This window comes from Centroberyx gerrardi, chromosome 10 (assembly GCF_048128805.1).
Source record: "Centroberyx gerrardi isolate f3 chromosome 10, fCenGer3.hap1.cur.20231027, whole genome shotgun sequence".
NCBI lineage: Eukaryota > Metazoa > Chordata > Actinopteri > Beryciformes > Berycidae > Centroberyx > Centroberyx gerrardi.
In genome coordinates this window covers 22,258,804-22,273,608 of record NC_136006.1, presented here as the reverse complement: position 1 = coordinate 22,273,608, position 14,805 = coordinate 22,258,804, and the positions used below count along the sequence as shown (strand labels likewise).

Here is a 14,805-nt window from a genome sequence, read left to right as displayed (position 1 = left end):
TCAAACCACAGTGTACAACATTGATGTGGGAAACGCACAGGAGAGCCCACGAGTCAAGGAACTTAGAGCAAGACTGCTGCAGCGGGACACTTGACCTGATTGCCATCCTTTCACTGAAATATGTATGTTTATGTGTTTTATCTGTAAAGTACACCCCAAAAGTTGTGCATTGCTTTGTCAGCATGTTAAATTTCACCATGGTTTATATCCGGTCAAAACATTGCGTTTGAAATGTGGAGAGCCAGGATGTACTTAATAGTTTTGCACTTACAGTGGCTTCAGGAAGCACCTGAACACCGTGCACAAGGACTCTGTTAATCCAAATATTCATGCCAACAGTGATGCTCAGGGAGAAAATGACACTGACCCTTCATGATCTCAGCCAGTTCATACAAATGTTCCTCATACTATGCCAACCTCTCCTGTCACCGCACAGATCTCCATTGAGAAGCGTCATTTGTGGTTCAGTTGTAGCTCAATTGCAAGCATCAGGTGTTTCAGAAAGTGCAGTTCAAGCTGTTGTTGGATCAGTGGAAGATCTTGTAAATGATATTCAAAGCAAAGTGCAAGAGGCTGTTCTCATGAGTATTGATTCAGAAATGGAAAATGCAGACCTATATAAAAAAGTAGAGTGTTGTTTTGATCAACTGGAAAATCCAGTTTCAGCTTTGAACACAGAAGCAAAGCGCCAGAGATATTTTGATAAGTGGGAGATAGTTGGACCTGTAGAACATGTTCTTGAGGTACGATTGGATGTGCGTAGAGACAGAACGACAGGTGTATAAAATCAGGTTCCCTGTAGCAGATAAGTTCATATTTCATGGTTCATATTTAAAAAAACATCCTCTATTTTCACAGCAGCAATATGTTCTGCAGATCCAATTGTATTATGATTTTTTGACAATTAAAATGTTTTGTCAAAAGCATTTATTTTGTATGTAATGTGCTTTCCTTTTGTGGGGTGGGGGGTGTAATTATTTATTCCTCTACAGTGTTAGAATGGAAATAAACAATTTGGGAGATTTGAGGATGTAATCTTAAAGATTTAATAGTGCAATACTGTATTTACACCCTGTAGTGTTATCAGAGGCAACTCCAGTACAGTTGCTTAGTAGACCATAAGACATTTGATTTAGCACACCAGTGCTAAGAGGATTTAACACTGACTTGTGTTGAATAGTGTTAAACTTTAACTATACAAAGACTCAATATTAACTCAATATACTCTGTATATGGACCCATATAGACATTTGTGTTGAAATCAACTCTCTTAGTTGTTTAGAGACTGCTGAATTTGCTGTGCCATCTGACGCTGTTCTCCATGTTGTGAGTTTTGTGGGAATATGTTGACCCATTACCGGACACCGACTGCAATTCTGTTCAAAACATTATTCTCCAAAAGTTCTTTGAATCTAATTATTTTCTGGTTGTTGGTTTTTTTCACCTTAAAAATCACTACATCTTACAAAACTCTCACCCACTACTCAGGCAAAAACAAATACACCAATTGGCCTGATGGTGGCGCTATAACAACCCAATTTGTGTTTTGGTCCATGACTTCTGAACCGTAAGTTGTAGAATCTAAATTCTACAACCATTTCCATCTGACTAGATTTTCCGCCATTTTGAATTCAGAAGGTTCAGGGACTTAGATGAGCTTCTCTCTGAATATGTTTAAAATGTTAACTCAGTAAAACGGCACAAAACGAAAGCAATGCTTATCGCACGTTTCTTCTTCCAACACAAACCACAGAATCACACCCAGAGCTCACACAGCTTGTGTAGAACCATTATGATGCAACAATGACCTTCCACATATCCACAATTCCAATACTTACAAACTCTGTGAAAATGATTCATAGGGCATGTGTATAGTATAATATACATTATAATATATACATCCCTATGTACTTTATATATATGTTCCCAAAATGGCATCTTAATCACATCATTTCCAACTCATCCTCACACACCCTTTTCCTTATAGAGGCCTGACAGTAGCTGACCTCCCATGACTAGTGGTGCCTCCATCCACTGACCTGCTATTCAACATTTGCATCTAAATGCATATAGCATTAAGGAAAACCACATGACCAAACAACTGAATTAATTCAAGTTTTATTTTCAGAGGGCAATGATTATTCTATTAATTTGGATATTGTGATCAGCTGGAAACAGTCACAGGGGAACAGGAATCCCCACTGGAAAGGAATGGGGATTGACTTCATAAATCTGTGAACCCAAGTTACACTGAAAAACCCAAACTACTATTAACAGCAATAAATATATTCTAAAACTAAACATACATCACTGCTGTACCCAGCCAGCCGCAGTCTCCTTTACTCTACTAATCAGCTGTATTGATACACATAGAATCTTTAAATGAATCAATCTTTTTAAACCTTCAAAGGTTCAGATCTGGGCCACAATTGACTAAACACCCTTCATACACTTATTAATAATTATGTCCACCTCAAAACCAAGGGAAGATACTGTATTTGCATGCTTTGTAGACCTGAAAAAGCCTTTTGATTCAATTTGGCACACTGGATTATTTTCCAACTTCTCCAAAGTGGCATTTGGTGGCAAAGTATATGATTTAATTAAATCCAAATACTCTGACAATCAAAGAAGATTGGAAATTAAAGAACTGATTTCTTTAACCTAGGCTGAGGAGTCCATCAAGGCTGCAACCTTTCCCACCCTGTTTAACATTTACATCCATAAATTAGCCACTATTATTGATCAATCTCCAAGCCCAGGACTAGAGCTGCAGAGAAAAGAAGTCAAGTTCCTGTAGTATGCAGATGATTTGGTTTTATCTCCTACACAGCATGGTTCACAACAAAACCTGACACTGCTGGAGAACTACTGTAAAAACTGGCCATTATCCATCAACCTGGATAAAACAAAGATTATGGTATTAAAAAAAAAACCCAAATACCACTTTACTTTGACCCAGTGGCTGTTAGTCCATCACTAAAACACACATGTCTTTGTGGAGGATCAGCAGCTTTCTTTAATTAGTTGACCTTTTCTCTGAATGTCATGTACTATGAATATCTTTGGATTGGACCTTGGATTGTTGTATGTTGATGTTTTTTCTAAAATCCAAGTTATCCTTAAGATTAATTGCAAATTAGATTCCCCTGAAATACATGGCTAATGTCACAGACCAGTCCCTTTATGTATCAATATAGTGAACGGTAGTTCACCGGTGTGTGTGTGTGTGTGTGTGTGTGTGTGTGTATGTAGACTATTTTTCCTTGGAAAGACTGACCAACTCGCATGAGGGCCTGCAGTGTGAATGTTGACAAAGAGTGTGTAAGGAAGAACATGGACGGATTTATTCCAGTTAACCTGAGGTTGCCTGCAGGTCCTTCACACAGGAGTGTGTGTGTGGCTTTGGGTTGAGGTAGAGTTGCAGTTGGAGAAGTGTTCATCTGGCTGGTTCATGAGTCCACAGAGCTGGTTGACCTCCTCACTGCAGTTCAGCTGCCCACCACCTCTCCCACTGAGCGCAGCTGCAGAGCTCAGGCCAGCATGATCAGAAGCAGCTTATTTTAGGAACTTTACAACTTTAGACATTTTTAGAAGAAATCAAAATGTACCATGATTTCTGCATTGATAGATAAAAATTGGAACAAAGCATGCTTGGGAAGAGGCTTAAGAGGTTGGCAGCGTCACCGTGAGTCAGAACATTGTGAAGTGGTGACCATGGTGTTATTTTGGTCCTCGAGGACGGCGACACGAATGGGTTTTCAAGTCTCATCACCTCTTCTCTCTTCTCGTCTCCAGGTGAACATGCCGGAGCTGGCCCTGCTGCGCTTCGTGGTATTGGACGACGACTACATCGGCGACGATTTCATCGGCCAGTACAGCGTGGCCTTTGAGTGCCTCCAGCCCGGCTACCGCAACGTGCCCCTGCTGGGCCTGGCGGGAGACCCCTTACCCCACGCCAGCCTGTTCGTCCACGTGGCGGTCACCAACCGGCGAGGCGGGGGCAAGGCCCAGCGGCGGGGGCTGTCGGTCAGGAGGGTGGGGAGGCGAGGGAGGGAGTACGTCACGCTGAGGCACACCGGCATCAAGGTGGTGGACGAGGCCTTCAAGCCGGCCGGCGCCCCCCTCAGGGAGGCCACGGACCTGCGGGAGGACGCTCAGGTGAGAGGGAAATAGATTTAATTGTGTGTCAAGTTACCAAAGTAGAGTCAAATACTCTTCTACACTTGTCTACACTTTCTGGCACTGAGTGTATTGTCCTATGTTGCAAACCCCACCTGCAATCCTAAAGGCCCTTTCACATCTAGAACGATAACTATAAAGATAACTATAAACTATAACAATACATTGTTGCTCAAGCATTGACACTACAACGATATCTGTGATAAGTTCCTCTGCAAATAAAATCACAGCAGTGAGCTGCCGAATTCTCCTGCTGCCTTCTTTCTTAGAACTTTAATTTGATTGGTTGAAAATGTTTTATTGTCTCCAAACAATAGCTCTGAGATTGAACCAAAAATATAGTTATAGTTATCGTTTTGGATGATTTTATATTATGGTTGTAGTGGGAACACAGACATTCTATTTACTTAAATAAAATGATTTCTATTAAACTTTCTTTTTTTTTATAGTTATAGATATCTTTATAGTTATTGTTCTATATGTGAATGGGCCTTAACCCTACACCAAGTAGGTTAAAACAAGAGCTAACAATTGTCAAGTACTACCTGGTCTGGTACAAGAGAACAGTGGAATAAAATAGAACCACAAGTGAGCGCGTCCTTTTGAAATTTGATCTGGGAGACTGACAAAATCACACTGTATAATATTTTCTGAATGGGCACATTGAGTCTTTGCGGGTCGGGTGTCACTCAGCTGTTGTATTTTTAGGTTGCGTTGATGAGATGTCTGGTCAGGAGGGTGAATTGGGCTGGCTTGCATGACTGTGCTGAAATCAGACTCTACCTGAGACTTCTCTGTGGGGTGAGGAAAGAGAGAGAGAGAAATAGAAAGAAAAAACAGGAACGGGAGAGAGGAGTACAGGAGAAGAGAGGAGGCGGAGGATTACACATCATCTATAAATACCAGCAAAGAGAGAGAACCTGGTCGCAGCACCCAGCAGCTTATCTCTGAATACACACAATCTCACTCGATCATTCAATCAGACACACACACACACACACACACACACACACACACACACCATTTGCTCATTCACAAATAAGTCTTCAATCTGCGTGCTCCAATCTCTTTGTCCTTTCCCTCTGACATGAACTCTCCTTCTCTCTCCCTCTGTCTCTCTGCCTTGTGTCCAGCTGTGGGCTCATCTGCCACAGTCAGTTATTATTCATCATGCCTCTGTTCTGTCACACATAAACACACACACACACACACACACACACACACAGGTGGGGCGTGATAATCGCTGGTCCAGTTGGGTCTCTGCCAGGTGGCAAACGGCGGCCAGGTAGCCAGCAGAAGTCTGTACTGTACTACTTCCAAAATTATTCATTAAAAATGATAACAGCTGTTGGTACAAGAACAAAGGCTGACCTTTTAGTCAAGACCCAAAATGGCATTTCCACTGTCTAAATTATTCTTTGTCCTTGTCTGATCAGCTTCTGACCCACTTTTGCCTCGCGTCACACCTAGTTGAGAAACACCCAGCCAAAGGGTATGATTCATTATTCCAGATTCATGCCATATTGTCTTCTCTATTGCCAAATGCGCTTAAGCTAAGGCTGATTTTAGCGGATTACGGGCCAGACTGACTTCCATATTGATTTAATTCACAAGAGAGACAGGAGACGAGAGCAGGGAGGGGAAGTGCGATGTTGTGTGTCACCTTTCTGACCTTCCCCTGTTTGGACTTTTAATATCCACATCTGCACATCTGATCTGATACCCTCTACTTTCCTCCCTCTGCTCTTCCTCCTCATCCCTCCTTCTGTTTCTTTCCCCGTGGCACCGTTTTCCAGAGCGGCACCGTCGGTTTCAAAGAGCAGTGTGGGCTCCCCCCGGTGGCCAAGCTGAAGCAGTGCATCCAGAGCCTGGCCACCCGGCTGCAGAGCCCCGAGGGCACCATGGGGGCCAGCATGGTGCTGAAGGAGGGCTACCCCTGTCTGGAGCCGCTGGCCAGCCTGTCAGAGCCGACACGCAAGCTGCTCACCGCCTACGACACGGTCAGTAAGAGAGCGAGGGCGATGACGTGCACAACATGTAGTACCCACTTCTTAATTTGCATAATAGAGTTGCATAATAGAGAGCTACCTTTTTAGGCTGGCATACATGTTAATGAGGTAAATTCTTCGTATATAAGTAGTATCAAACTAATGTTTTAATTATATGAGAATAGTGTTTGTTAATGCTTAAAAGGCCAGTGAATTTTGGAGGAAGAAAAGGCCAACAGGCTGTCAACTGAAGGGAGTAAATATCGTTATAACTACAATTTCCTATTGTGATTTTGAAAATCAACACTCGTTTGAACAGAAAGTGGGTCTAGGAAAAGTCATGGAGGGACATTCTGAAGAGATCTGAGATATTTCAATTCTAAAATTAAAAACATCCTTCAGTTGGCTACAGTTTGGCCTTTCTAGTGTGAAGAGAAAAAAGCATTCATGAATGCTTTTCTTAAAATGTAACTCATTTGTGTTTGTATTGGTGGTTGGGTGGTTGTTTGCCTTATAATGATCACTAATTAGAGAGCATAGTTTACCCAGCTTTTTTCCTAAAAAAAAAGTCTGAAAAATCTTAAAATAAATAATCTAAATTTAAGTCCCTGTAGTATAGCCTGAAGTATTATAAAAATAAATGAAATGCGCTTATTAGAGGTCTTTATTCACTATGCAGTGACACTATTTTTTGCACTGTATATCCGCTCTTAGATTAGCCAAATACAGAACAGGGTTAGTAGTACAATATGCAAACACACACACACACAGACACCCCCCCCCCCCCCCCCCCCCCCACACACACACACACACACACAGTCACCCACATTCCTCTAGTGCACACACACACACACACTCACACACACACACACACACACACACTCACACACACACACACACACACACGCACCTTGGCTGCCAGCTGCGTCTCCTCCCACTCCATCTCCTCCTGCATTAGATCAGGATGAATCTCACCCACCTGCTCTCAGCGCTCTGCTATTACACCTACACACACCACACAGAGGGGGGGCTAGGACAAAGCAGTACTTTTTTTTATATCCATTACTGAGTGTTGCATGTGGGTGGTGATGATGATGATGTGTGTGTGTGTGTGTGTGTGTGTGTGTGTGTTTTTGTACTGTGAGTGCGAGCCCGGTGTATGACAGAAAGCGTCAGCCCAGCAGGTCAGGATGATGCAGCCACAGTTGGTGTGATCTCCAGTCTGTTGTCTCCCTCGTACATCACACCTCTTTGGCCTCTTTGGACACACACACACACACACACACACACACACACACGCACACACAGGCACACTCACCGTCTTAGTCATCATCACACACCCGCTCTCCTCCCTCTCTTCTTCCCTGTAGCCTTCTCTTCTCTCCTTTTCTTCCTTCCCTCAATCCCACTTAGTCTTTTCTTCTCGCAATTCACTAAACCCCCTATAGAGCTATTCTTCAGCTCGCAGTTCAGTTCATTTCAGTCCACTCCCATGATGACAAACTGCTCTCCCTGTTGTCCGTGTTTAAAGACTAACTTGCTGCCTGTCTGTCCAGATGATCGCGGCCCAGAAGCAGCTGATAGAGAGTGCAGACGCTGTTCAGGAGCGGATCGCCCAGGTGCAGAGGGAAGGTGAGCGGAGAGGGCAGCGACACATGGGTGGATGACATGAGGTTTTAGTGAACTGAGTGAAATCGGAGTGATCAGTGCTCATAAATAAAATGACAGCGGCACAGGATACACCCAGATCCTGTAAAGCTCAATGTTTCACCAAATGAGCAAGTGGAGAGACTTGCCGGTGATTTTTTCCCCTAAATGTGTGTCAGCATGGATTCAATGACAATAAAGGCTTTTGAATTTTTGTACCTTCTGAATTGGAGATCTGTGAAGACACATATTTGAAAAACAAATCACAAGCAAATATCTCCTCTTGTAATGTTGTTTACAATAAACCATACACTGGTAACAAATATCCAAGTCCCTCCAAGTCCAAGTCCTGTATTAATACTGCTGGATTTTCTTACCAGTTTGTCTCAGGTGTAGCGCACCTGTGTAGCAGCTAAGACAGGGGCTTCTACAGCGGTTGCACCTGCATATTTCTGGTGCTTCTCTCAGCTGTAGATAACTCCTGACCTTTAACTGCCAATGTAAATGTCACGAGGAAGGGCACCCGGCCTGAAAGCTTTTCTCTGAATAAATATGTCAAATCTTTCCCAAAAACAAACCCTCCAAGGCACACTGTTGACCCTGGCTTTTGACATTTTGTGTTCCTCGAGAAAATCATTCAAGCAAAGCGCCCTGGCTCTTGCCGCTTGTGTGTCAGCTGAACATGAGGTATCGAGGCTCTCTCTGCGGACTGAAGCAGGGCTGCTGCTGTGTGTTTGTGTTCGCCAGGCATGGACTTCCATGAGGATCTCTCTCGACTCGGGGAGAAGGAGGGTCTGAAGGGACGCAAGCAGAACAAAGCCGTGGAGAGTTTCACCTGGAACATCACTGTGCTCAAGGTACTGGAGGGCATTACATGATGTAGAGAGCACACACACACACACACACACACACACACACACACACACACACACACAGAGCAACAGACACACACATACAAAAATCCAGTTTTTACTGGCTTGAGGCCTGCAATGAATATCACTTATTTTTATATTTCACATATTTTTTCACTTTCATTTTGATGTAGTAACCAGCAAAATCAAGGGAAAAACAAAAATTTTAAAAAACTAATTTGCCTTCACCTGAAATCAATTGAAGTGATTCTAATTAGATCAATTTAAAGGAGGATTTGACTGAAGCTGTCTTTGTTGCATAGTGTATGCCAGTATACAGTGACAAGGATGGATGCTGTACAAATGCGCCACCCGCCCACCCACACACACCCGCACACACACACACACTCATCCCTCTCCCTGTCTCTTGCAGGGTCAGTGCGATCTGCTGCGGGGAGCCAAGATGGATTCCCTGGACGCTCTGAGGCAGCTGGCTCTGGCCTGCGAGGCCTGTGGACTCACCTCCTCCTCCACCACCTCCTCGTCCTCCTCCTCCACAGCCGAGCTCCTCTACGCCTCCCACCCCCCGTCCGGCCGCCGGGGGAGCACGCACGGCAACGGACGCATCTGACACCCCCTCGGGCCCGGGACACTCGCAGAGATAAAAAGGGAGGGGACAGAGCAATTACTGAGGATTAGAGAGATAAAGAGATGTGAGAGACAGAGAGGAGGAAAAGGGAAAGGTCTGAGTGTAAAAGGGGAGGCAGATGAGAGAGAGTTGGAGTTAGAGAGGAGGAGTATTTTCTTTCCAGTAGAGTTCATCCCTTTATCCAGTGCAGAAAGTGTCTAGACTAGCCTAGACCCGAGCGGTGTATCTGTTACAGCCTTACTGTGAGTTGATCAGCCGATCAGTGAAAGTCCAGCCTGCAAAGAGGCTTTTCATGAATGTTCTTACTCTGTGATGGAAAAACAAACAAAGCGGCTCCACATGGGCCTTCGAACTTTGGACGTCTCCTCGTCGTCTTTCTGACAGAAAGATGCGTCAGTCAACATTTTAAGTCAGCGGGTTTCCCCATGAGAGAGGGAGACACAGACACCTGAATAACTTGTGAGAACCGGGCTGACGTGAAGTTGGTGTTTACGGTTGGACTCGACGGGACGTAATTATTCTCCGCCTCAGCATTTCAACACACCCCCTGGGAACCCCTCTGTGTGTGTGTGTATGTGTGTGTGTGTGTACAGTATTGCAGACGGTGGAAAGGCTGGGCTGCTGTAAGAGATTGATAGGACAGGAGTTGACCCCCAAAAACAAACAAACACACGCAGGTGGAAAGTAACTAATTCCAACTATAGAACTTGTACTTGAGTAGATTTTAGAGAAGAGTAATAATATGTTTCAGAGTATTTTTAAAAGTCCTAAAAATTTTACTTGCACTCCAGTTATTTATTTCTACTTTCACTTGAAGGTTTTGTTTTTAGACATAAAAGTATTGAATACAATGAAATCAGTACAGTAAAACACAGTTCTCTTGGACTAAAAGAACACAAGTTTTTGGGAGAATGGTCCATTGGTCAACTTACCTGTTAAGTGATGAGAACATAGACACCAAAATCATCCTTGTGTCCCTGGTAGATTTTTTCCTGTGGCGCTCCAGTAGGCCACTAGCATTATCCAAAGTAAGAAGACTGACTAACTACTTCAGGTGAACAATCACTTATTGCAGTGATTTTAAACTGTGCACATTCACCCATCGCCCGCCCAGAAAATTGTCCCTGCTAGTTCAAAACAGTACCTTATTTTGTAAATTTGTAAATTTTAACAATGTCCTAACTGTCAGACATATCATTTGAGATTACTTACCATTTAGTTTGAGAGCTGCAACAGGTTCTTATTTTCTCACTTTTGAGATGATGCTAGTCACCTACTATCACTCAACATAGTGTATACTAAAGTGTCAGCATGGAGCACCGGAGCCAATACTCCATCGGGGACACATGGAGGATTTTGGTGTCTATGTTCTCATCACTTAATGGATAAGCTAACCTGGTGTATTCCTTTAACCTGCCATAACGGATACTAGAGCTTTGTTCATATAAGATAAAAAGGAACAATTGTCAAATCCTGGGCGGACAGTGACCACAACAAAATTGATAATCCATTAATTTCCACGGAGAGAACAATTTTGTGTTGTTTTTTCTCTCCTAAGTAACTTGAGTATTTTTCAGACTAATATTCTAAGCGCAGTAACTGAAGCAGCGCTGCTTCTGCTTGAGTAAAATGTTCCAGCACTCTTTCCACCTCTGCCACACACATACACGGCTACTGTTTGAAATATTCAGAAGCATTCCCTGCCCATGTTATCCTCACCATTCCCCCAATGCTGTTGTCATTTTGTGTCAAATACCTACTTAAACTAGCAGAAGCACTCACACACACACACACACACACACACACATACACAGGTCCTTGTTATCTCCACCACCAATGACCTTTGACTCACTCACTTGTCAAGTTGCAGGTAGCTGGGAGAGGGGATGAAGGTAAGAGGAGGACTGAGGTGGAGAGGAGGAGAGAGGTGGTAACTGGAGAGGCTGTGATGTGATGTGTGTAGCTGCTGTGGTGCTACATGTCTACTGTAGTGCGGATCACATAACCTCCTCACTGTAACAGGGTGGGCACGGGACGCTCAGTGTCTGTGCGTGTGTGTGTTTGTGTGTAGGAGGGTCAAATTCCTTAAGTGTTAACCATTGATGAAGTACACTACTTTTGATTTAGCAATAATACAAATATTGCTACCATACAAGGGAGTCGCTGAGGCCGTATAACTGAATGTGTATTGACTGAAAGCATGTGCCGGGAAGGACCTCACTTTATAACTCAGTGACACTGATAAACCTGTAGATTAAACAAGAACTACAAAAATGTTGTCCAGCAGGTGCTACCACAGTTCATGGTTGTGTTTACCTGTCAACGATGGTGTTCCTCTAGGCCTTTGATTCCGTTGTAAATGTGTGTTTCTTGATAACGGACGAAAGCAATTGATACTTGCTCTTTTAACTCCGCTTTTGTACTCGTATCTTGTACTCTTGTATCTTTTAATGCTGCCTTTGAACCAAAAACCGGAAGAGCGATCCTGAACAACACACAGTACTAAACTAACCTGATTAGAAACACCTCCTTGGATATGTAATTCAAAAAAACAGCAACCACGGCAGGTGCATTTGATAAGGTTTTCCCGGTTTCAGTAATCAGAATCAAGTGGTATTTATTTGAAGAATTTATTTGAACAAATGTATTTCCTCTTAAGTCTGCTATACAATACAGAAGAAAACAAAACATCTGAAGCCCCTTGAACAAAGCAGATGTGAGGATCGCCAGACTGTAACCTGGCCGGGAGATTTGAATAGACAAAGATAGATAGATAAGACAAGTTGAATGTGTTTTCTGCCCTGTGAGGGAGGCGGGGAGGCGGGCCGATGAGAGATGAGGATCACAGGTACACATTGTATCAGTTACTCAGCCCAGTCAATGGCATTTTGCAGTAAACAAGGCCAAGCTCAACACAGACACAGTGAGGAATGTTGAAACATGCTGTAGCGTTGGTGCTGGGGGTGTTGGGGGCGATGTTGAAGTGTAGTAATTGCCATAAAGCCCACTGAGGTGCTTGTGCGGTACTACTGTATGTGCTGTGTCGAATCCCATATTTGACATTCTCTATTTATGTACACCATTTTGTTGCCTTTCATTGCTCCACACATTCCTTTCCTTTTTGTAATTCCAGCAACCTCTTTCAAACCTCTACTCCGCCACTGCCTTCCTTAAGCTGCCCATGTTTGCTCTTCCTCCCTTTCTCTCCATCCTCTCCTCCATGTCTCCTCTCTCTTCTGAGGCTCCTGGGTGGGTGTGACAGAACTGAGTCACAGCCACAGGAGGAGGCTGACCTGAATTTGCCCTGATAACGTTTCCCTCTGTTTGTGTGCGTGTGTGTTGACAGGCTTGCGTGTGTGTGTGTGAAAGAAAGAGAGAAACAGAGGGAGAGAGAGAGAGAGATATTGGGGAGAGAAGAGAAGGATGGAGGGAAGAAAGGGACTGACATAGGGTTGAGGTGTGTGTGTGTGTGAGTGTGTGTTAGGGGACACCTGCAGGGCTGTATAATTGGCTGTGAGAGATAGACAGAGTGACAGCACCTGCTGTTTTCATCTATTAATAGCAACCTGACTCAGTGGAGGTCTAGGGGTGTTGCGTATATGTTTGCGTGGATATGTGTGTCATAATACCGCGGTGCCCTAATTCCTGGCCTGATCATGACCTGATGTTGTTCCAAACTTGCTCTCCTACTCTTGCCTCACACGTCTATGAGTACGCAGTCATTGCCAAACCATTAGCCATATTTCCTTTTAAATACACTGGACCAGATGGCAGCTTCCGGAGCTATTTGGATGGCTTCCGTTGAATCAGGCTCGTAAAGTATTTGAAAAACTACTGGGATACCAGTGGAGGCATCCTCTCCCAGAGATCTGCTTACCTGCGGAGAGGATCTCTCTGCATTATTGATGCATCAGCTTCAGTAAAACAAACCACAGTATTAGCTTTCTGTGTTCCGGTTTACATGACCGCTGACACGGGGAACACAAGTGGGTCAAGGAGCGTGAAGGTGACGGGATTTACCTGAGGAGGTACGGGGCAGAAGGAGGTCACAGGGTTTACCTGTGGAGATGGAGGTGAAGGGGTAGAAGAGTCAGGTTTCGGTAATTAAGGGTTTTCAGGTTAAGTTAGACCTCATTTTCATCATTAATCCATTAGGTGCACATTGAACAAAAAGATCTACGGTGGCCAAGGCTGACTGTTCTGCTTTGTAAAACAGAGGCAAATTGCAGTGACAGAAAAAAACATGGCAGCTTGTTAGTTCAGTGAGCTGACCCCCGCAGCGTGTCGGCACCATACAACACCTGAGCCACAAATCTGTAGATGGAAGAACTTCAACTCTACGGTCTAAAAAATGTACGGTTTTAGGTACGATGCCTTTGTCCTAGCCTCTCCATACCTCTCATACTCTATTAACCGTTTTATACGACCGTTTTTACACTTTGCTTTTCCAGGGTACTATCCAACTTACCTGATGACATGTTCATTGTGCAGTATTGAAAAACTAGTGTTAACCTCTGCAAAAGGCACTGTGGACAGCCACTACAGTGCTTTATATGGTATATCTCACTTGTAACCCAATACTGCACCCTGCTCCTTGGAGTGCGGACTCATCTACTACCCTACATCCTTTAAAGTGGAACAGGTTTACTTAAAGTCGTGTTTTTTGATTTTACTTTGAGTTTCACTGATGGGAGTGGTAGACAGATGCATGCTAAAGAGCAGGTGTTGAATTGGGCTGCACAGTATCTCTTTAACCCATGTGTCTTAACCTAGAGCTAGCTCTCTCTGTGCTCTTCAGTGTGTGATGCTACCTATCTTTGCAGACCTGTGGTCAAATAGTATTCCAAATTCATTCAAATACATGGGAGAGTTGCTTTTGCCTACCAGGGGTGCTGTTGGGGAAGTTTTACAAAACACTTGTAAAGTATTTGAAGGTATTTCTATCTGACCCCGGGCCTCTGCAGTGTCTGTTGTTGGCCTGTGTCTACACCGCTGACCTTTTAATCCAGTGTTGTTCCTTCGACTGTTCTCACTGTTACTGTATGTCTTTGTAAAATAGAAAAAAAAGATTAAAAAGAAAAGTATTTATTGAAGTGTGTTTTAAAACCATAAAGGAATATTATTAATTAAATGGACCTCGCTTTTATTTTGAAAAGCTAGTGTGTTTTCTATCTGACAAATAATCAAATGTAACAAGACTATGTATCCCAGACTAAATAAAGCTATCTTTTACTGACCAATACCCTTGTCACTTCTACTTACATTTTCATGACCATCATTTTCAATATCATCTACTTCTAGCCCCTAATTTTACTATATGTTGAATTGAGAGAATTGTCATACTGTATGTGCTCTTATTTTGCACTAACAGTGAGATATTATATGTCGAATGTCACCACAATCATAAAACCTTCCTGCTCTTAGATCTGTTTTCCCCTCACAGGTCTGGAGAGGTTCATATAGATGGAGTTCCACAGGAAAACCAATA

At 43.4% G+C, this 14,805-nt stretch overlaps 1 protein-coding gene across 1 annotated transcript in view; it reads left to right on the top strand.

Annotated features, from left to right (window-relative positions):
* plcl1 (phospholipase C like 1) overlaps positions 1–14,545 on the top strand; it is a 60,057-nt gene extending 45,512 nt beyond the window's left edge. Inside the window, exons 8-12 of the mRNA XM_071926343.2 lie at positions 3,799–4,161; positions 5,979–6,182; positions 7,727–7,802; positions 8,565–8,674; positions 9,102–14,545. Coding sequence (XP_071782444.1) covers positions 3,799–4,161; positions 5,979–6,182; positions 7,727–7,802; positions 8,565–8,674; positions 9,102–9,299 — 951 coding nt within the window. The 3' untranslated portion in view covers positions 9,300–14,545. The remainder of the gene's footprint in view (positions 1–3,798; positions 4,162–5,978; positions 6,183–7,726; positions 7,803–8,564; positions 8,675–9,101) is intronic.
* Positions 14,546–14,805: the final 260 nt, after the last annotated feature.